Source organism: Accipiter gentilis, chromosome 12 (genome assembly GCF_929443795.1).
Source record: "Accipiter gentilis chromosome 12, bAccGen1.1, whole genome shotgun sequence".
NCBI classification, from domain to species: Eukaryota; Metazoa; Chordata; class Aves; order Accipitriformes; family Accipitridae; genus Astur; species Astur gentilis.
In genome coordinates this window covers 9010167-9031799 of record NC_064891.1, presented here as the reverse complement: position 1 = coordinate 9031799, position 21633 = coordinate 9010167, and the positions used below count along the sequence as shown (strand labels likewise).

Sequence of the window (21633 nt, the reverse complement as noted above, 5' to 3'; positions counted from 1 at the left end):
GTTAGAGGGCATACCTACATTGTCAGGCTGGAAGGATGGCATTAGGGTCAGCTAAGTCCACACAACGTGAGGTGGTACTGTCACACTACCAAAAATAGGAAACAGCTGTACAATGTAGTCTTCAGTTTGATAAAATAAGAGCCATAGACTTAAGCAGCAACCCCTCTCTCCAGGATTTTTCTGTTTTTTGCCTTTCTAATTAGAGAAAATCAGTATCAAACACTAGGAATTTTTTTAATATAAACACAGAAGTATTGAAGTCTGCCTGTGAGTGTTTTGTCATCTTTTGCAAGTCTGAACCCAAGTGCAAGCAAAAGAGCACAGTTATAGACCACACTAACCACTATTCAGTGTGCCGGGAAGCAGTTCATCAGAAGTCTCTAGAAGTCTCCCCACCACACTGCTATTTTCAATTGCTTTTGTAATCAACCTTGTCAATCACAGTTGCTACATGCTTTTGTCTTAATAGCCAGTTTGGGAAACTTTCCTTCAAACCCGAAGGATCCAGGACTTACTGGCACAGTCTTCTGCTATTCCAACTTGCAAGCACTTGCAAAACATTCAGAACCGTTGAGCCTAACAGCAGCAGTGCAGCATTATCAGCTCATCCCCTTAAATCTGGTATAAAATACCCTACCCACTGTTCATTTTAGGTTCTCCCAGCCCCACCCCTCACATTGTGCCATTATGTATAACCCTACTCTTTGTTCTCTCAAGCTTCACTTTCAAGTTTATTTTTGGTTTGTTTTCTCTTTAGCAGAAGACTTTAAAGCTGCTATCAGAGATCACATTGCTCATCTTCATTACAAATTATTCTGGAGTCGGATGCTGGGACAAAAAAAGGGGGGTGGGGGTGGGCGCATGAACTGAGGAAACTCCAAGCTTGAAAAGAAACAGCTCCTTCTATTGCTTGAGCAAAACAGTTTAATTTGCACAACGTCCAACCCACTAGGAATTGAAACATCAAGGTGGCTCATATGGAGAACACTGCCCCAAACACTGATGATACATCATGTTCCCCTCTCCCCCACTGTGATTTAATTACACAGGGTACATAAAGCACAGAACAGAGACAGGTATATAAGTAGTATTATTTGCAGGCATAAATCTCTGTCCTCCACCAGGAAACTCCCAATTGTTGCTATTGTCCTACCAAACAAACAAAAAATAAAAGCACAGAAGGAAAGAGAAGTCCATGGAAAGACCGCGCACAGGTAAGGATACATATACAAGACAACAGAAAAGCTTTAAGGGACATGCTAGAAATAAGAATGGCAGGATGACTTGGAAGGTAGTGAACCTTTTGCTCTCTTTCCTAATAAGAAGGCACAGATCTCCCTACTTCAAATAATATCTAACCAAAATCCAACTACATTGAAATTCAGGGTGTGCCAAGTGTAACATCATTTCTAAACAATGGGTCATCAAGCACTGGAAACTGCACCCACATGAGAACAGAGGTAACGTGAGAACAGAGGTAACGCTGACTTGATAGCCATGGAAACAAAGATATTTCTACTGCTCCAGATCATGTGGCAAACACCTCCGCATGGAGAACTTCATGGAAGACGTTGATGCTTCCTTCCAGCACCAAGCAAGCCCTGGCAGGAGGGCTGCCTCTCTTCAAACAGGCATCAGTCCTTCACTGCCTCCACAGCGTTTCTTGCATCTTATCTTAAGGGTTCAGCCGTTGCTGGGACAAGTACACCATCGCCATTAGGACCCTGACTTGACACAATCTGGCAATTTCCATCACTAAGTAGTAAAGAAAATCTATCTGCAGCTGAATTAAAAAGCCATACCTTGTATATGCAAAAGGTGAACAGACCTGAAAGGGACAAATGTTCATTAAGAACAGGATCACTGAAAGACAGTTCTGCAGACTTGCTTGAGAGTTCTGTTCAAACTCTTTTTTTTTTTTAAATAAGTTAAATACATAACTGCTTTATTCTACTGAATACGTTTGTGATCACAATTGAAATCCTATGAAGACAAGGAAGCCTCCTTTTGTATAGCACAATAACCAGATACCCTCCCACACCAAAAAGGTTTTAAGCTTTACTTTCTCATTAGCAATGTCAGCCAGCTCCACAAAGCTCTTCAGTCTGATTTCAAAGTCACTCATCAGCTTCCATTGATCTCCCTCAATTCCTACGCCAGCTTTTTTAATGGTTTCATCTTCGAGCAGTCTTTTGAGTCCCTTGGGAAAACCTAAAATAGATTAAGCCCAAACATGAGAAACTAAATACTGGAAGATGCCAGAAAGTCTAATGGAAATGACAAAATCCTAGCACAAAGGCCATCTGCAAAGACCTGTGCTTTTAGAGGAAAAGCCCCCAAAGTTGCTCTGTTGATGTGACCGTTTGTACTCCGGAACAACTGGAAACACCAATTGATTGTAATGTATCATCTGCAGACAAACAGGGAAGGAATATTTGAAATAAACAAATTCAATCTGCATCTGAAAATATATCAAGTAAAAAATTAAACCACCTTACTTCATTTGTCTTACTGATCATTAAACCACATAACAAAAAGGCAACCTCTAACTGAAAAAAGATATTTTAATTCTCACAATCACATGCTCATGAAACCAAATGCAGTATTATTTTACTATTGTCCACATTATTCCTTCCCAGTTTTTGCCATTTTCCATTCCCAGTAAACAGTTTAAACCATAGCCATGGCATTCTCTGGAGGCATACTCAGTGCTAATGCTGAGCTGGTCCAACAATAGCATTTGAAAAACAGACTTCGCCAGCCAGATCCTCCGCCAGTCCCAGGCAAGTCATTCTTGTAAGTATGAAAAAGAAATATTCGAGGAAGTACACAAATGCTAAGTATTATATTTTTATTTATCCCAAACTGTTGGCACAGCAATCCTGCATCAAAGGGTATTTTCATATTTACAGGACCAAGTAAAAGCATGCAGCTTTCATATTTGGTTTTCTACAGGAGGGAACAGCCACAGACACTTCACACTTGGAACAAAAGCAGCCTTTTTCTCCCGTCTGTGTTTGTTTCCATTTAGAATTCAGAACATCTTATTTAAATACATACCTTTGGGAACCCACAGCTGGATACCCTGAATTAGTCTCAAGTATAATTCTAGTACCTACAAACAGGCACTATTGCACAAACACATAGTACTTAATATCTGACTTGGTTCTGATTTCAAATTTCACCTTTTCACTACTGTAATACCTATTTATATACTTCAACAATCAGTTTGCATCACTGATTTTATTTTTACACAACTACCTCCACACTTCCATGGCTACCACTGACACACAATACAAACACTTTTCCAACTCTAGCCGCAATCAGCTGCGTTGTGGACTGTGAAGTTTCAGGTCCAATTCAAAGCAATAGAAAATTACTGTTAAAAAACCTCAAAACTGTAGTAGCCTGGTGCTGTAAGATGCAGACAAACTACAACACTGCCAAAGCACCTCAGCCATAACACAATATAGAAAATCCTCTGTAGAGGAGATAAATACAGTTGAGCTGAATAAAAGCCTGCAACGTACGCAGCTGACTTACTGAACAAGGGATTTTCACCTAAGAATATCACGATGAAAACCTTCAAGGATGGTAACTTCCCAGTAGAGGACTTGTGCTCCATTTCCACCACCTCATTTCTAGAAAAGTGACTGCATGAACTAAAAAGGTCTAAGTTCAGACTATACAGAGGCTACAATCTGAGAAACAGGCCTCATTTTCTTAGAAGTCTGCAAGAAAATAAAAAAGTAAAAAATAAGATAGCTATCAAGAAACATCCTAATAAATATATGTAATTTTTGTCCTTTATACAGAGTCCAAGAACTCTCCACTCTCTTCCTCCTGCAGAAGGAAGCATTATTTTTTGCAACAAAAATTGGTAAATCTTATCCAACTGGCTAACTCTGCCAACATCCACATTTCTGTAGATCGAAAGTATTCTGCATAATAAGCAGAAGTTGGCTGCAGTTCCTGCAATAACATTGACATTTCACTCAGTTCAACATACATATCCCATTGGCAAGAACAGAAATTTTAGAAAATTATTCAGGAGGAAACACCATCTTCTGCTGTAACACACAGTACCCTACATGCAATCATACTCGGTGTCAACACACAAACATCTTCACTTTTAGAATCAAAATCATTTCAGCTTTTTATGACTCTTCTTCTCTTAGCTTCCTTTCCTCAAATCTTTTTCTCTTGTGCACTTGTACCTTTCTGCCTCCCGGATTGAATAGCCTCCAGCAATTAAATTTTCCACCCCATTTGCTATAAATGATAAAGGATTGAACACCAACTTTAAAATTATCGCTATTATACCTTAGCATGCACACCCCAGGGAAATCAGAGACATCTCACAGGCATAGTTCCAATCTAACATTCAAACCAAAGGTTATAAAATTGCCTCCTTCCCTCATTCCTATTTTCCCCTATCTGGAAGCTTTCATTCACATCCATAATGAATTCAGACTCTGTAGAGCACACCCCTTTCTTTCCCCACAGCTGCATCACACCAGGTATCCAGTATTCTTTCTGAAAACCAATGTCACAAAATGCAGGTATTGGGAACAAACGGCACAACAGCCATCATTTTTGAAGGTTTTTGTTATTGAAGCCAAATTAAAAAGAAACAGCCTGCTAAATTTAGGTTTGTTGTTTATTTTGGCATGAAACAGAAAGCTCATTATCAGAGCAGGGAATTAAGTTTTTTAAAACTGAATTAAAATATTCTTTCCCAGAGAGAAAAATAATCCTCAAGAAAGATTCTTTTAACCTGTTCAGAACCTAAAATGCTGCTCGCCAGCACACAGGGCAAGACTTGGGCTAAGATCCCCTTGATATACATAGGCAATACGCAAAGAATAAATCCCTTTATTATAGGCGGGGAAGGGGAGAAGGATGGATTTTTACTATCTAACGTAGTGTGAAATACCAGCTATTGCTCAAGGCTTAAGTTCAAACTTAATCACAAGAAACAGAGGGCAACTCATGCCCTAATAAAAAGAGAGGAATTACAGTACCTGACATGGAAGAGATGTGAAACAAATAACACTTCTTCTCAGTTACACATATCTGGATTACAGCTATTTTTGCCATTTTTCCTTTAGTATACGACGGTGGCCATTCAATATCAAATCCAACAGCAGCCCCATTTGATAAACTCTGCCTGAAAAGAAACAGATATTCTTCACATTTAACTGTTCTTCTACCAGTATTTAAAATACCAGGCTTAAGTCATCTTACATAAAGATGATCAAGAGAGTCACAGCCAGTGCATCTTTCCTTTCACATGTACAGGACACAGAAACCATTTTAAAATCAAGACTATAATGAGGTGAAATTCCTGCTGGTCCCAAAAGCTACAAGAAACCCTTCAAACCTTAGCAGATCTTACTGCATTCAAACAGTAGTGTATAGCAAGCCTCAGGAAACAGCCAGATACAAAAGCTGATGGAATAGTTTATATTCCCTTGAAAGCTTGTTCTTTATCTATGCCACTGCACTGAAAGTTTTGTATAGAATTTTTTTCTCCAGTAGCACGAGCTGTACTGTGCAAAAAGGGGGGAAAATAATTATCTGTTTGGATCATGTATGTACTACCTTTTTTTCAAACATACAGTCTGTAGTTATGAATTAACACATACGCTTGATTTCTTACAGCTCATACTTCCCCGTGAAGTCACTTAAGTTCAATGAATTTTCCATACTGTGAAAGGCAAAGAACCTGTGCTAGAGCCTTTACTGCTTCTGCTGAAAGGGACTGCAAGGTTCAGCGATGGCGTCTCCCACAAAAAGACCAAATGGGAAACTGTTACTGCATAGCACAATGGAGAAAACACAGTGTAGACAAACCAGGGATCTCCCTCACCAGATAATTCACCATCATGAGAAATAGGTTCGGTTTATGCTTGCAACCAGTAACACACAATTGCCACATGTAACAAGACAGCCAACAAGAACAGATGTTTTCTCTGGCTGAACTGTTGACCTCTGGACACATCAAATGCACAATGAGCCCAGGAAAAGCAGACAGAGACAAGAGCCAATTCCTTTTCAGAAAGGAAAAAGCACTCGAAAAATCAAAAAACCAAAAACCACAGAGTAAGACCTATTACCTGATATCTTCTGAGATAAGGGAACAGTCACTGGCTTCGTAGCTGTAAATGACAGAGCCGCGGAACTCTAGGAACGGCAGCCCATCTTCCAAAACACTCCGCTGAACAGTAGGGTTCTGTTGAACAACATTTGGAAGAGGCTTGGTTACTGGCCACACCTAACCTTGCCACAGAGATGCATTGGCTCTGCAACCACTGCATGCAGCTTTAATGCTGTATCCCAGCAAGGCTGGCATTGGTGGTTACTGAAACCTTGCAGCAGAACTGCAGTCCACATGCAGGGCCGGTATCACTGTCAACTAAGAATAGGGTGACACACCCCCCCTTATAAAAACATTGAGGTTCATGCCCTGATTTCTTTGCATAACTCTGAGCACTCGGACTGAAATCGTGCAGGCTGAGTTTTCACCTCAATTTAGTTTAGTTGGATTCTTCCTGCCAAAGAGATACAGTAGCTTTCCAAGAACAATGTTAGGGAAAACATCCACTTTTAACAGTGTCAAAACCCCCTCAATGTTACTTCCAATGCTGTAGCACTGGCACACCTCAAATATAAGGAAAAAAATATTAAATAATGGACAATAATTTAAGTAATTTTTCAAGTCAGTCAAAATCTGATCAGGCTAAAATCCTCTGGCCCATCTCTGTTTTAGTACAGCTGTATGCAATAGCTCAGTTGCCCCATTTCCGCAGTCCCACATTTCAGCCAGCCCACTTCACTTAACCCTGGAAGACATAATACATGAGGAACTTTACAAAGATCTAAGTAAGCTCCATGGATTCCAAACTATGTGCAATATTGAAAAGGACCAATATCCTCCAACTGATGAACAGAAGTTTACAAATTGAAGATTTAAGCCCACAAGGCAAGGTGAAATGTAACACTCAGGTTGGCATTTCCACCCCCACCCCCCCACCTTCCAGAAGCATATTTACTACAAGTTACTGACTGATAAACTTACTTGAATCGCAGTACTTCTGGTAATGTTGACCTGCCTGAAAAACCTTGAGACTGATTAAAAACATGCAAGTAAGCTACAATGTCAGTAATAGCAAATATGGTTAAATACCACCAGAAAACACTTAAAACAATCTTGCCAATCAGAAGAGGCCACAATATCCAAAACAGGTTTTAATACAGTATCAGAAACAGTAAGTTGCCTGGAAGGGGGAGATTGTGAAACAAAGATACTGCTGGTTTTATGCTTGCACAACAAAGTATTTCCTCCAGTTAACAAAGGGTGAAAGTTTAAACAAAACCCTTCCTCAAAGAGCTTGTTGAGGCAGGGTGCCACAGGACACAGGCTGCACTACAGAGAATTAAAGTCATGTTGGTTTTAACTGACATTTAATACCCACGCTACTAATTTTCCACTCCCACTTTATAGAAGGAAAACTGCTGAACTGAGTTTCCTGCTCTTCTCACAGTTAGTTTTCTAATTGTTAAACCAGTTTCAGATGTTAAAAGAGGAGGTCCTTTTTAGCGGGAAATTTTATACTGAAACTGCTCATATGTGCAGGAAAAACACAACCATCCAAGGACCCATTGACATTCTTGGAATGCCGGAAACGGACTTAAGCTTGATGATCAATTAATTCTTCTGATACCTCGGAGCTGCAAAATCTTCTGAAATGCTGCAGATGTGCAAATGCAGAGAGCTGGAGGGCCTTACCAGAACAAACTCCCCTGTCAAGCTACAGCTTGAGGTCACTGCATTTTAGGCTCTTGAATTACATAGATCAAAAATCCTCAGTCCTTGCTGGTATACAGCCCACGATACTGGGTGAGCAATGCATCAAAAGCTCCCTTATACTTGGGTGGTTTTGCCACTGAAATTCGAGATTGTCAGGAAGAAATTTCTATAGAGATAATAGCAACAGCCTTTGGTCAATACATGATCTTTTAATTAAAAAAAAAAAAAAAGAGAGACTTTTAACAAGCTAATTCAACCAGTAATAACACAAGAGTACCTAAATTTAATTACAGTTCATACAACGAGACAGTAGTAAGCATTCACAAATATCAGAGGCATAGGTCTAACTAAAAGCATGTGGTCCAATGTTGTTCTATTACGCAGACTGCAAGCAACTAAATTTCCCCCATGTGATGACATACCTTTTTATCACCCAGAACTCCCTCTTGGTTTTGTGTAAGCATCCACTGCGGATATTTATTCTGCAGACCAGTAGCATGCAAATCCTTTTTATTCATTTTTTCTGCATTTCTGTTACTTTTACATAAAACAAACAAAGAAATAATAGAGCAGTCAATAGTTTGTATAGACACAAGCTTTTACTATCATCAGGCCAGAACAATGTTAAGGAAGATCACTAGCTTGAACTTAAAATGCTTTGTGCACAAGAATGGACATTTACAGAGCTGCCCACATTAAACAGCGGAAGAGCTTTAGGTATTATATTCTTGTTCACATGTCAGTAAGAAAAACAAGACAAAAGCCAAGAAAAACTCTTAAAGATCTTCTAGGGAAAGAAGTTGAGTCAAGTTTTATGGAGATCAGTGACTCAGAAGAGAAGAGTACACCTAGTGCCATCTCTGGTCAGCACAGCCCTCGTTAATGAGACAAATTAATCTGGTGTTTTAGATAACAGCATAGGAACCAGCCACCTAGCTTAAAAGCAGTCAGCTGCATTTGCTGATGAACGGAAGTCAGGAAAAATTAAAATTCAAAACAAGACCTACCAGACTCACACAAACACTGCCCCAAGGCCTGCATTCCCTGCACAGGACCTCAGGGCTGTGAGCCCACAACCAAGATAAAAAGCATGCAGAATTTCTAGGGCAAACTACAACCAAAGAAGACATGCACTGCTAAACTCTCTGGTGCAGACTAGATGACGGCCAAGGTTACTTACGAATGTGCCAGCCCGGGATTCAAACAAAATGACCTCAACAAGCAGAGGCAGCCTATTCCCAGGGCATGAGGAAGCAGCGCACATCCCCTGGAAGGGGAAGGCACTCCACAGAAAAGTTAGAAGACATTTAAATTGGGAAGACACGCTGTCCGAAACAGCAGGAGATTTTCAGCCCTGAATGCTGGGGTTTCCTTTCAGGGAAGTGGAGCAGGGTTTCCTAGTTGTGATGCAAACGATGACTGGATCAGAGCTGCTCCAGCTTCTTCCTGGACTGCTTCTAGCATCATTTAGAAATCCTCCTGGAGATGGAGCAAAACAGTTCACAAAGAAGAAATTTCTCATCCTGCTTCTTCCCACTAGTCCCTAGGTGTTCAATACACTTTAACAACAAAATGGGGCCACTACTGTCTTACTAAGAACATAACTTCCAGCTACACTTCCTCACCAAGAAGAAAGTAAAAATCCTAGGCCAATCGTGCCATTTCAGTTCTTCAGGACTCAAAAACACCTTTTGATTTTTTTAATTGATTATCTAGTCCAGGCAGAATTTTTCCCTTGGTTACCTGTCCACTTCTGCAGCAGCATAATCAACCTCAGCCGCCTCAGAGACAACTTTAAAAAACATTTTAATACTAAAACAGACACAGAAGAGCCACTAGCAAGATGCCTCAACTAGAGCCGCTCTGTTCCTGGGAGCTGCAAGTGCTGGAAATGAGAAAAAGCAGCAGAGAAGCTAGAAACAAAGAACGGACACCCTGCAGCACCCACATCACCAGCTGCCACCCTCGCAGCTCCAGCAAGGCATTTCCCAAACACCAGCTAAAAGTTCAAGAGCACCCTTTGGTAACTACACCACACGAGCAAGCGCTGCTCGCCGCAGCATCACCCACCTTTCCAGCATTAAGCCAAGCACCTGAAGGTGTGAGTGCCAAGCCTTGCACGGACAGCTGCCAACCAACAACGATGAGACGTGCTCCAAGCTAGCACGCATCCCCGGGGGAACCACCGACAGCGGAGCCACAGCAAAGTTTTCGCATAGGGGCCAAAACTTCGTATTTCTTCAGGGAAAAAAATGCAGCCTCACCACCCCGCACCTCTGGAAGGGCTCGAAGCGAGCACCCCAAACCCACCCGAGCAGCAGGAATCCCCATGGGGAGGGGGAAACTTCATCCCGAGAGGCCAACCCGCCTGCACCCCCCTGTCTCCCGATACCGCAAGGCGGGAAAATCGCGGCGGGAACCCTTCCCGGTCCCCCGCCACCGGGGTCGGGGTCCCAAAGGCCCGGCGGTGCCCGCAGCAGGCCTGGACCGGCAGCGGGACGCTGGCCAGCCGAGCGGCGGCGAGCTCGAAGGCGGCCCCGTTCCACCTCCCGCCGTCGCACCGGCCTCCTCCCGGGCCCCACCGTGCACGGCGGTGGCGGCGGAGACACCTTAGCCCCCCCCCCGTCTCAGCCCTCACGGATGCCCACCGCTCCCCAAGCTACTCACCAGCGGCGGCGCACGCATTCAGCGTCACGGCGCCTCACGTCGCGCCGTTAAGACGTCACCGAGGCAGCCACCTCCCCCCACCACGGAACCAGCCGTCTACCCCCGACGGCGCCGGCGGCGGCGGCGGGAGGTTACCCGAGGTGACGCGCATGCGCGGTAGAGGAGGCGGCCCGGCGACCGCGGGGCATTGTGGGCAATGTAGTCCCGGCGCCGGGCGGGCCGCGCACCCTCAGGCGAGCCGACGGCGCTCACCGCGCCGCCCGCCGCTACCGCCGCCGCCGCCACCGTCCTCGGCCGGGCGGGGCCGGGGCGGGGCGGGGCGGGGCGGAGAGGGCGGGGGTGCGCCAGCCCGTGGCTCTGCGCGGCGGGGGGGGGGGGGGCGGCGGCGGCGGGGCCGCCGGCTGCGGGCGGTGGCGGCGGCGGCTGAAGGGCAACGGCGGCGATGGGCGCTGTGGGGTGAGTGACCGGGCGGGGGGCGGGGGGGGGAGAAGCAGTGATGGGGCAGGAGATGCCGTGCTGGGGGGCGCTGGGGGGGCAATAGTGGGGCAGTGGGAGGCAGTACTGGGAGCACTGGGGGGCAAGATTGAGCGGCTGGGGGGGGGTAAGTATTGGGGTACTGGGGGGGCGGGGGGACAGTGGTGGGGGGCGGGGGATAGTGCTGGGGGGGCACTGGGAGGGCAGGGGGATAGTGCTGGTGGCACTGGGGGGGGAAGGGGGTGAAGCTCTGGGGGTACTGGGGCAGGAGATGCAGTGATGGGGGGCACTGGGGGGGGCAGGGCCGGGGCACTGGGGCCCCGGGAGGTGAAGCTCTGGGGGCACTGGGGCAGGAGATGATGGGCACTGGGGAGCAGTGCTGCGGGGGGGCAGGAGGGCAGTAGTGGGGGCAGCAGAGGGGCAGTACTGGGGGGAAGGAGGTGAAGCTGTGGGGGCACTGGGGCAGGAGATGCAGCGATGGAGGGCACTGGGAGGACAGTATTGGGGCTCTGGGGGTACCGGGGGGGCAGGGGGATGGTGTTGGGGAGGACCCCAGTGCCCCCCCCCCCATTTCCCCCCAGTGCCCCAGGGAGGAAGGGCAGAGGTGGGTGACAGAGGGGAAATGCAGCAGCATGGGGGGACAACCCTGCAGCGGGGAGCGAGACCCCCGGGAGGATGGGTGCCCCCCCAACAGGGGCACCCCAACCCACCTCCCCGGGGGTCCTGCTCCCCGCTGCTGGGGGAGTGGATGCTGGGGCAGCTGGAGGGGTCTGTAGAGCCAGAGGGACTGGGCTGGGGTGGCAGGTTGCCATACTTGGGCCGGTGGGGGGGCATGGGGAAGTCTGTAGGGCAGGGAGGGCTGCCGGGGCAGGGAGAACAGACAGCGAGGGCGCTGGGGCCAGCGTGCCACTGGAAGGAGGGCTCCCTTGTCTGGGAGGCTGTCGGCCGGCCAGCGGGAGCCGAAACAGGGGAGGGGAAAAGCACCCGGGATCCTTTTGCTGCGATGCTGCGTGCCGTGGCAGCGGAGAGGGATGCAGGCGTCTTTGTAGGGAGAGCAGCGCCGAACAGAGACACTGCCGAGCAGGCGAGCAGGCCCCTGATGCTGATGTTGTCATCTGTGTCTCTGTTATGTATTATTTCCAGCTGATTGGTAAAGATGGAAAGAGGGAGAGGAGGAGGAGGAGGAAGGAACCTGGGAGGCTCTGGCCTGCACAGGAGCATTTATTCCCAGTCCCAGCAGCAGTACCATTACCCGGCCTCCTCCCAGGGGGGCTGCATGGAGATCCAGGAGCTGGCCTCCAAGAGGGTGGACATCCAGAAAAAGCGATTTTATCTGGATGTGAAACAGAGCTCCCGAGGCCGCTTCCTGAAGATCGCCGAGGTCTGGATAGGAAGAGGCAGGCAGGACAATATTAGGAAAAGCAAGCTGACCCTCTCCTTGTCCGTGGCTGCCGAGCTGAAGGACTGCTTGGGGGACTTCATCGAGCACTATGCCCACCTGGGCCTGAAAGGTGGCCACGGTCACCGGCACGAGCACAGCAATGGCAAAGAGCAGCATCCCCGGAGGCGACAGCAGCACTCGCCGCCTTCGCCTCCGGTGTCCGTCGGCTCCGAAGAGCACCCTCACAGTGTTCTCAAAACGGAGTACATCGAGAGGGACAACAGAAAGTATTACCTGGACCTGAAGGAGAATCAGCGAGGGCGCTTCTTGCGGATTAGACAAACCATGAGTAGGGGACCTGGCATGATGGGTTATTTTGGCCACAGCTTGGGACAGGAGCAGACAATCGTTCTTCCGGCGCAAGGGATGATTGAGTTCAGGGATGCTTTGGTCCAGCTGATCGAAGAATACGGCGAGGGGGACATAGAGGATCGCCGGGGGGGGGGCGATGAGCCCCCGGAGCTCCCCGAGGGCACCTCCTTCCGAGTGGACAACAAGCGCTTCTACTTCGACGTGGGATCCAACAGGTACGGCATTTTCCTGAAGGTAAGTGAGGTGAGGCCGCCCTACCGTAACACCATCACGGTTCCATATAAAGCATGGACACGGTTTGGGGAAAATTTTATCAAGTACGAAGAAGAGATGAGGAGAATTTACAACAGCCATAAAGAAAAAAGAATGGATGCCAGAGGGGACAGTGGTGAAGAGCAAGAGGGTCTCGAATAGAGTGCATTGGACTGGCCGTCTGGCAAAATAAACAAAACAAAACAAGCAGAAATTGGTGAGAGGGACTGACCTGTAGTAATTTCAAGTTGCCCCATTTTTTTGTAAAGTCCTTTTCCGGTAGTTCTTGCTAACTCCGGTCCGTAATGTTATAGGAGTCTGGTTATCACGTTAAATTACGCCCAAAACATCTCCATATGTCTCATGAAAGTACCAACCTCCTGAGTCCGTATGAGTCAGCTGCTTCGAGTGTTGAAGACTATGGAAGCACACATATCAGCACAAAAAAATCCGGCACTCTGACCTTTAAATAGTCTAGATAAGGCTTGTGTTGCACTTCAACGTGATCCAAAAAAAAAAAACACCTAACCAAACCTTATGCTGAAATGTATCAGTTTCTGCTTATGATGGGTTTTCTGGGACTGAATTCTGCCCATACTTGGTCAAAAGGCTGAGCAGCATAGCCATAGGGCATTTATGACAAAAATCAACTTCACATGAATTGCTGGTATGTGTATGAGGAGAGGTAGAGGTTTTAAAATTGGCATCTGCTGGTTATTGAGTTTGAAACGATATTCCGTATGAGTAAAACCTCGATAACTGGTCAGACCTTTATAACATGCTGGTGAAAAGCAGATTTGTTATTCATTTTGTAGTTTTGTGCTGACCGAATAACCCAATTATCCCAGGATAGCGAAGCTCTAGTCGAGTGCTAAGCCTTCTGAATTAATGGCAATGAATAATATCCCACTCCTCATCTACGTGTTCTCCCCGTGCGGGGCTGGTGATTTTTTTTATTTTTAATGCATTTGTCCAAAATTTCAAAAGGTATTTTTGTATTAGGGTGTTATGGGTTCCAGCAGGCAGCTGCGGAGCAGGTATTTGGAGGTGGAGGGACCGCCATGACCGAGGCTCCCAGCTTCTCTCCCAAATGTGAGATAAATGCGGTCGTGACGTTACCCATGTGAGGAAAACACCCGAGCGTTTTCTCCTCCCGCTGCAAGAAAGACCTTTGGGAGGTTTGGTGCACCATTAGATTTGTATAAAAAGGCATCTCTCTCTCATACCTACCCGTAGCGTGTTTCGGAAGCTGTGGTTAACGCTGCGTCAGGTTTTCTGTCGTGTTGATTTTACAGGTGTTGTTGTTAGGAGATAATATCTCTGCAGTGCCATCACCCCCTTCCCACCCGCTCAGAGCTGGGACTGTCATCAAGCAATTCGATTCCTGATCGCCCACCACCAGGTTTCAGCGTCGTCCCGCTGAAGTCTCTGTAACGTAAATTTTACATCTTATGACATAAACTCTGCCTGGAGCAAAAATGTGTACGATTACCTGTTTAAGAGGTTGAAGAAAGATTTTTGAAAATTCTTTGTTGTTTCCTGATACACGAATACTTATAACGTAAGGGGGTTTTCCAGCCTCAGGTGACCAGCTCCTTCCCCTCTGAAATCAGCGGGAGTTTGATTGAGCTCCAGGTACTTCCAATTACGTGTTGCCCACCTTTAAGATTTTTTTTTTAAGTAGGCATTACTATGTCTAATCAGATATTTGTAATCATTTGAATAGTTTTTTTTACAGAGTGGCCTAGTGTGCACATGGACCAGCTATTTTTCCATGCAACCATTACATGTGGGTTTTTTTTAATCTGTTGAGAAATGTATTTATCTCCAACCAGACCATTCATCGCTCTTAGTCTGGACCCACCTGCACGCTGCACGGCCACGCTCAATCCGAATGCTATTACTTGTTAATGTCATTAACCATAACAAGAAAAGTTGGGGAGGCAGGGGTGGGAACCAAGAGGATAATCTGGACTTTAGTTTGGGTACTAAAACTACTTGATCTGTTTTAACTTTAAAAAAAAAAAAAAGAAAAAAAAAAAAAAGCTTGCACCAAAGTCACCAAAGAACCTTTAGGAAAATGTTACGGTTGTGACAAGAAGTAAGGAAGTTAATTTCACTGTTTTAGGTGATTCCCCCTTTAGATAAAACCACACATAGCAGTTACAGCAACCAAGCCTTTGGCTTAGTAGTGTCAAAAACTCCCATCCGTTTCTGTGTAGATCACTCTTTCAGGTACTTTTTCAACTCTCGGAGAGATGTTCTCGCTCCATCACTCAAACAGCGTGATGAATCAGCTGGAGGTTAAATGGGGTACTGGTTCATCGTCGCTCTTAGGGCTTTGGTCCCAATGGTTTTAACAGGTCAATTAAAAAGAAACAAAACCAACATTAAAATAACTCTACGTCCTATTATTGGTGTGAAACCAGAATTTAGTGAATGAGTCCTTGATGCGTACGTTAGTGTATCGCTGACTGCTGCTGCCCATCACAGTGCCTGGAGTAAAAAATTAACTTATATTCCAACAAACTGGAGCTATGAATGTACAAACTTTTTACGCTCTCCTTCCTGTTTCTACATGGCATTCCTCCCCTACGAGCTTGACATCTCCCCATCCCAGCCTACTTTTGCCTCAAGGGATCATAAAAGCTCCTATGTTGGAATTAGCCTGAGTGACCGCGTGTGTTGTAAGTGATCATGCCTTCCCTGTGTTCCTGTAGTGTTGGTGAGGAAAACACTTGCGACGGGCAAAGCGACTGGAAGGGGATATTTTCTTCACTGTTTTAAACGAAAAAAAGATGAGAAATGGCTTTCCTTATTGCTGCCCATTTTTTTAAAAAAACCCTTTGTCTTTTGTTAATGAATTGGCCTTCTGATGGCATTAGCTTATTGTAAATATCACCCAGGAATTCAGCGTCTGCTGGCTACTGGGTCAGGCTCGGTTCTGGCACGCAGGTATCCTGTAGGATCCGCTAATGCATTTATTTACTCCCCTGGCACGGGATGCACCTTAGTATCGAAAACTGGATCGGTATCTTCACGTTCATAGCCGATCACCCATGGGTAGACTACTAGCCACGGGTTTCCACCACAATGGAAAGCACCGATGTTTGCAGATGTTGTCGTTGGAGGGTAATGCAGACTCACTCAAAATGTAGCAATGCAAGACTTTTAATGGTGAGATTCAGAAACGGGTTCCTTGTTATTTTTGGCAACACGTCTTCAGCTTCCGAGAGCGGCGATTATGTGGGCTGCTGGCATGCAGAAGGGCCCATCGAGATGCTCGGGAATGCTGAATCCCTAATCCATTTTAAATGTTTGTTCCTGATGCCCTGAAACTGCCATGTCCCTTAAACTTGAGAAAACACAAGCTTATTTGCACTAGAAAGAACGGCCAAAAACAATCCTTAGGAGGACAGGGTGAAGAGCACCAGTCTGAACCTCTTTTTCTCATGAGAGAATTTCCTATTCAAGCCCTCACCTCTGTTTCAAAATTGTATGCTCCCGGCAGAAAGTCTGTCAGTTCAAGAATTAGATTGTAATGCACTTTATATTGTGTAAATAATACTAGGAGCACATTTTTACTACCGCTCTGGTAAGGGGATGCTTCGGTAACGTAGTCTAATGCTCCAAGAAGCCGTCTCGTGCATGCACATGTCTGTTAGAGACCTATTGTACTCGCTTCGTCCAGCTCCGCTCGTATGTTAGAGGAGGACAGGCGCTATATTGAGGGTCCTCTCAAACCACCAAGAGTGGGACGATTTTTTTTTTTTCCAGTTGCGATTTGCAGAGCTGCTGAGCATCCGCAGCCCCGCCGTCACTGAGGGTCCTCGCCCCTTCTGCAAATCAGGCCCCCGATGTTGCCGCCGAGGCTTAAACCCAAGCTTTTCACCTATGGTCTCGACAAAGCCAAGTCCAGCAGCTCCTTCGTACTTGGCTTTCCCCGCTGCTGGCACAGAAGCTGGGGCAATCCCTAAAAAGCTTAGCCGGGGTGGAAGGGGCTGCAGGGGCTTCCCCTGCCTTGTAGCCCCTTGGGGATCTGTATTGAGTCCAGCCCATCGAGCCGGCTTTCTTGGTAAAGTACAGAGGCAGGGGCATGCTAACGAAGGGTCAGGAAGTGTTTTGCACTGGTGCAGCGAGGGTGACCCACCGGACGCTCCGGAGGGGATGGCAAAACCCGCCGGCATGGGTTTGTCACGTCAAGTCTGGATGACGGACTTTACCCAGCAAGAAGCTGCAGCGGTTATTGGTAATCTACTCGTCGTCTTAAGTGTTTCTTATCTGTATCCGATATATACAAATTCATATTCACATATAGGCATTAATATATTTATGTGAGTATATTGTAGCCTGTAGTAGCTCATAGCGAAATAATCTTATTTATGTGAAGTATGCAGTCTAAAGAGGGCACAGTTTTCTCCTACTACCGGTCTGGATAAACGTGTTATTTCACCAAGAGCTGGTTCTGTGCTGTTTGTCGTGGCCCTTGTAAGATTTCTGCGTTTAAGCGCTCTCATCCCTTAGGTTTTCAGCAAGGCTGCAAGGGAAAACATAGTCAAAAGAAGGCAAAAATCTTCCTTGGAGGCGTCGTTGAGGTGAGGTGAGAGTTGTAAGGAAGAGGCAGCTGCAGGTACTGCCAGCCACATCGTGTTTCGGTGTCATTTTACAACCCCTGGGTCTGCAAACCTGTACTACCATGTTCATAAAATCCCAGGTAGAAGTATTAAAAACCCATTCTTTGTACAAAAAACCCCCCAAGCAATTACCAAAATCAATATCAGCACACTTTTTTTCTGCTAAAGCTGTTGTAGTCTAATGATTGCATGGTTTTTTTCCCTGTGGCCTATTGAAGTGGCCTAAACTCACAGGGAAGGGAGTTGGTATTGGTTAGGAAGCCTACTGCTTGCTTGACTTGCAGCCCTTTTATCCAAGTGTAGTAATTTTTATAGCATAAAAAGGTGTATTCTTATGTATTTTAATTGGGCAGATTTTGCACCAGGTCAAAAATTAATAAGTGGTTTTAGTTCCATGGCATTCCTACTTTTGCTGTACATACAGTATATATATACAATTTATAAAGTAATTCTTTAAGAAAAGTATACCTTCTGTTTAATTTTCTATGCTGCTTCCTCCAAAATTAAAATGCCCTTTATTTTTAATTACTTCATGTGTTGTGATGTCTAAAATTCACCTTTCCCCTCCTATCCCTACATTCCTTTCAAGTAAAGGTTGTATTTGAAATAAAGAGTTTATCCAAGTAAGAGTGGAAATAAAGGCTACGCTTGACGTATCACTTGCATAAACCCAAGCGAAGCTGTCGCCCCACAGCCTCTGTTGAAACAAATCGTCCCTCTGGCATTGATCCCGGCAGCGTGAACGCTGGCATTGGGGAGCAAAGCTTGTCCAACATATCCAAGATTTCCTGGGAGAGCATGCTACGTCCCCATAGGCGCCCGGCAGGCTGGGACCACGGACCTTGTCCCCTCGGATGGGCGTGTTGGTGGTGGCTTGAGGTGGCAGCAGATTTTGGCCATCCTCCTCATACCTGCGGATGATGCCATATACACAAGTTGTTTCCTAGCTGTAGGGCATACTTCCCGTTGGGCAGTGGGTATATCATCTCTACATTATTAATGCTAGCATGGTGATGTCTTCTGTTGACACATCTGTCCTTTCACTTTTATCTGGAGTCATGAAAATTTCTTTCCGTAGATACAAAACCAAGCAAATTTGAGCATCTGGAGGAACAAGATTCACCTGTTGGGCTTTTTTCTTCTCTGTAGAAGTGAAACCTGTGGTTCATGTGAAGGGTCTTGGTTGCCCTCTGTGTCCTACGTGTTTGCAGTTTGTTATCGCTTAGCCCGTCAGTGCTGCGAAATCATGGCTGCAGACATTTTGGGGTGATCCCATCTTGCCTAAAAATGGCTGAATTCTGTCATGACCGCAGGAAAAAAGCCAAGGACAAGGTGCTTCTGAACTTGGGTGTTTTGGAAAAAGCTAAAGCCAGATCTTCTGCTGCTCTGTTTCTCCAAAATCTGCAGAAGCTTTCATGGGCTGACACTGATTTTTCTTCCTAATATTTTGTCATGCCCGTGTTCAGTTCCCCACTTGTACCTCCATAAAGGCAACTATTTTAAAGCATTGAGATAAAATAAAGTATCAGGAACTCCTGATAGATTACATGGATTAAAAATAGGTTTACCGGAAAGGTCAAAGCATAAATTGAGGTTTTAGAAGGCTGACGTTATTTTGGCATTTCTGTGATGGATGTAATTAGATTGTTCCTTCCGCATGCCGAGGCATCATGCGAAACGTGAACCCGCAGCCTCGGGGCTCTCTTACATACATTAACTTCTAGAAATGTGTACGCTGGATGTACCTTCTGGCCTTTTCATTCTTGTTGGATGTATTTTGTGTTTGTACTGTGTCCAGAGTTACTGGCCTAGCCTCGAGGTGCCTGGCTGCCACCCCAATAAAACCGTCATTAACGACTTGCTAATTCACCTTCCTAATTGATAGGCTACCTCGAAACTCTTGGAGTGGCACATGGAAGTTGCTAGCTCTGTACAGAGTAGCCACCATAAAGAAAAAAAGACATTCTGTCTTCTAGGTGTTTCAGACCCATCCTATGTACTAGTATTCAACAGGGCAGGATAACAGCTCCTGCCTTGGAGCTGTTGATCGGAGATGCAGCCGGTCAGATGGGTTTCTTAACCGCGGTGGGGGAAATCCATCCTGCAGGCAGAAGAAGTTTGCATCCAGCTGTTTCTTCATCTTGATCATTTGCCATGCAGCGATTAATTGGAGGAAAAGATCGCCCTTCGCGTTGGTTCCTGGAAGACAGCTAAAGCTAAGGCGCTCTGCCCAGCCCCACTAAGCACAGTGCTGACAGAACGTCTGTGAATTTATATGTGACACACAGATTAACAGAGAGAGAAGGGAGAGAGGAATATTAAATACATATATATGCATATACATACTAAAAATAGTGATTTGTTTCGTGTTTCCAATAGGTCCTTCCCTTCTGAGATGTTAAAATGTTAGCTGTCGTCTTTTCTGTTTTCCGTATCAGAGATGTTCAACATGCAATACGAGCAAGGAGATAGATTTCACAAGCAATATCAACGTACTATACTATTAACATTAAATCTTTACACGACAAATCGCATGAAATAGAATCTGCATTTCAAAACAGCAGAGAGTATATGGGATAAAAGACACGGGTTAACCTCAGGCTCTTAAAAGTATTCCCATCTGGTCGCTGTTCTAAGCGCGTGTTGTTGGCACGATGCGGAGGGAGAGGGGGAGTAAGAGCAGAGATAAGCGCTTCCCACCAAGGCAGAGGAATGAAAAGGCAGGAGGGGGCGGAGGGAAGTGAGGACAAGATTTGTGCTCCAGGGAATCGCAGAACATGATGACCGGTTTGATCTGCAGTAGGAGGAATAGGTGGCGCTGTCAGTGCTGGAGTCCCACAGAGCCGGGGAAGGAGCGAGAGCCTGGATCCTAACGCTCCTCTCGGGGACCAGAGTGGGTCTCTGGCTGGGTCTCCTTACTCTTTGGGGCACATCTGGCTGGCAGTAACACGCTCTGCAGGCATTGAGTCTTGCCGACAAACCCGTTGGAGCCAAGCAGGTCCGACGGATGGGCTTACTGCTTTTGCAGCTTGCTTTTTAAGACTCGAGTGGCTTGGCTCTTACTGTGCTGGGAGGCTTGCCCAGGAATACCTGCAGAAGCTTAGGGGAGCGTACAAGCATTGCTGGCCCGTCAGGTTTGCTCGTGCCATCCCGATTTATGGATGCTCGCGTGTGCTTTTCACCGGAGCCTTGCTCCACACGCTGCAGTGACTGCCTCCTGCTCCGGGAACTAGCTGGGGCTGCGTGACGGAGGGTTATGTTATCGATGGGGCAGCTGCTCTTTTCCATTGCACAAGAAGGGTGTTGGTGAAGGCTGGAAGGGTTCAGAGGGAGAGAAAGCGGCTTTCGAGACACAAACTCCATGCCTCTCTTTGCAATGGGGTTTGTGTCATTTTTAACAAGACTCCTTGCAGAGGATCAGTACATGTATCGCCTTTGTTTTCCTGGGCACCAGTGTTGGTAGTCTGAGGTCTGATGTACAGAAGCGGTTGGTGTTAACAGCTGTTGAACACTGTGCTTTGAACGAGTGAAGTGCTGTAATACTTGCGAGGACTCTGGAAAAGCTGTTAGTATCTCAAGCTGGGCCTCCTGATAATGGAGACTGGATCACTTTGGCTTTATTCTGCCTGTGTCTATGTTCCCCACCGATAAAACGGGGTGAATGATACTTCCCTACTTCAACGGGTATGCAGTAAAGACGAGTTCTTTTGGCATTAGAGTTTTTGTGATGATCTGATACTGATCAATACTGATGGTGTCTGAAAGCAAAATAAGCAGAAATTCAGTGTGAAACGTACTGAGTAGATACATATGCAGCGTGTGGAAGGTATGCGTAGGTAAGGCTTGGACTGCATACAGAATGATGAATGAAGAAGAAACCTATATGCTAGAGGAGGAGGGAAGGTTGTAAGAGATTGCGTAATTTAAGTTCTCTATGCATATGTCCAAAGCAGTCAGAAGTAAGGTTACTCAGAAAATCCTGAGTTCTGGCACTTCCTGACCTTTGATTTCTCGGTTTTCCAACTTTTTTTTTCTCCGCT

The 21633-nt window shown here is 46.0% G+C and overlaps 2 protein-coding genes across 15 annotated transcripts in view; one reads left to right on the top strand and one right to left on the bottom strand.

The window, feature by feature from the left end:
* WRN (WRN RecQ like helicase) overlaps positions 1-10077 on the bottom strand; it is a 47808-nt gene extending 37731 nt beyond the window's left edge. For all 4 annotated transcript variants that reach the window (XM_049815366.1, XM_049815367.1, XM_049815368.1 and 1 more), the window contains exons 1-5: positions 9884-10077; positions 8236-8350; positions 6120-6235; positions 5025-5170; positions 2063-2211 (exon numbers count right to left, since the gene is read on the bottom strand). In XM_049815366.1, coding sequence (XP_049671323.1) covers positions 2063-2211; positions 5025-5170; positions 6120-6235; positions 8236-8350; positions 9884-9984 — 627 coding nt within the window. In that variant the 5' untranslated portion in view covers positions 9985-10077. The remainder of the gene's footprint in view (positions 1-2062; positions 2212-5024; positions 5171-6119; positions 6236-8235; positions 8351-9883) is intronic.
* Positions 10078-10864: 787 nt separating this feature from the next.
* Positions 10865-21633, top strand: part of PURG (purine rich element binding protein G) — a 28164-nt gene continuing 17395 nt past the window's right edge. For 7 of the 11 annotated variants that reach the window (XR_007507759.1, XM_049814778.1, XM_049814777.1 and 4 more), the window contains exons 1-2: positions 10865-10936; positions 12098-12941. Coding sequence is in view for 9 of the 11 variants with exons in the window: in XM_049814778.1 (XP_049670735.1) it covers positions 12111-12941 (831 nt within the window). In the remaining 2 variants the exon portion in view is untranslated. Of the gene's footprint in view, positions 10937-12097; positions 15041-21633 lie in introns of those variants that run through there. The other 4 variants (XR_007507758.1, XM_049814771.1, XM_049814772.1 and 1 more) reach the window with 3 other exon arrangements.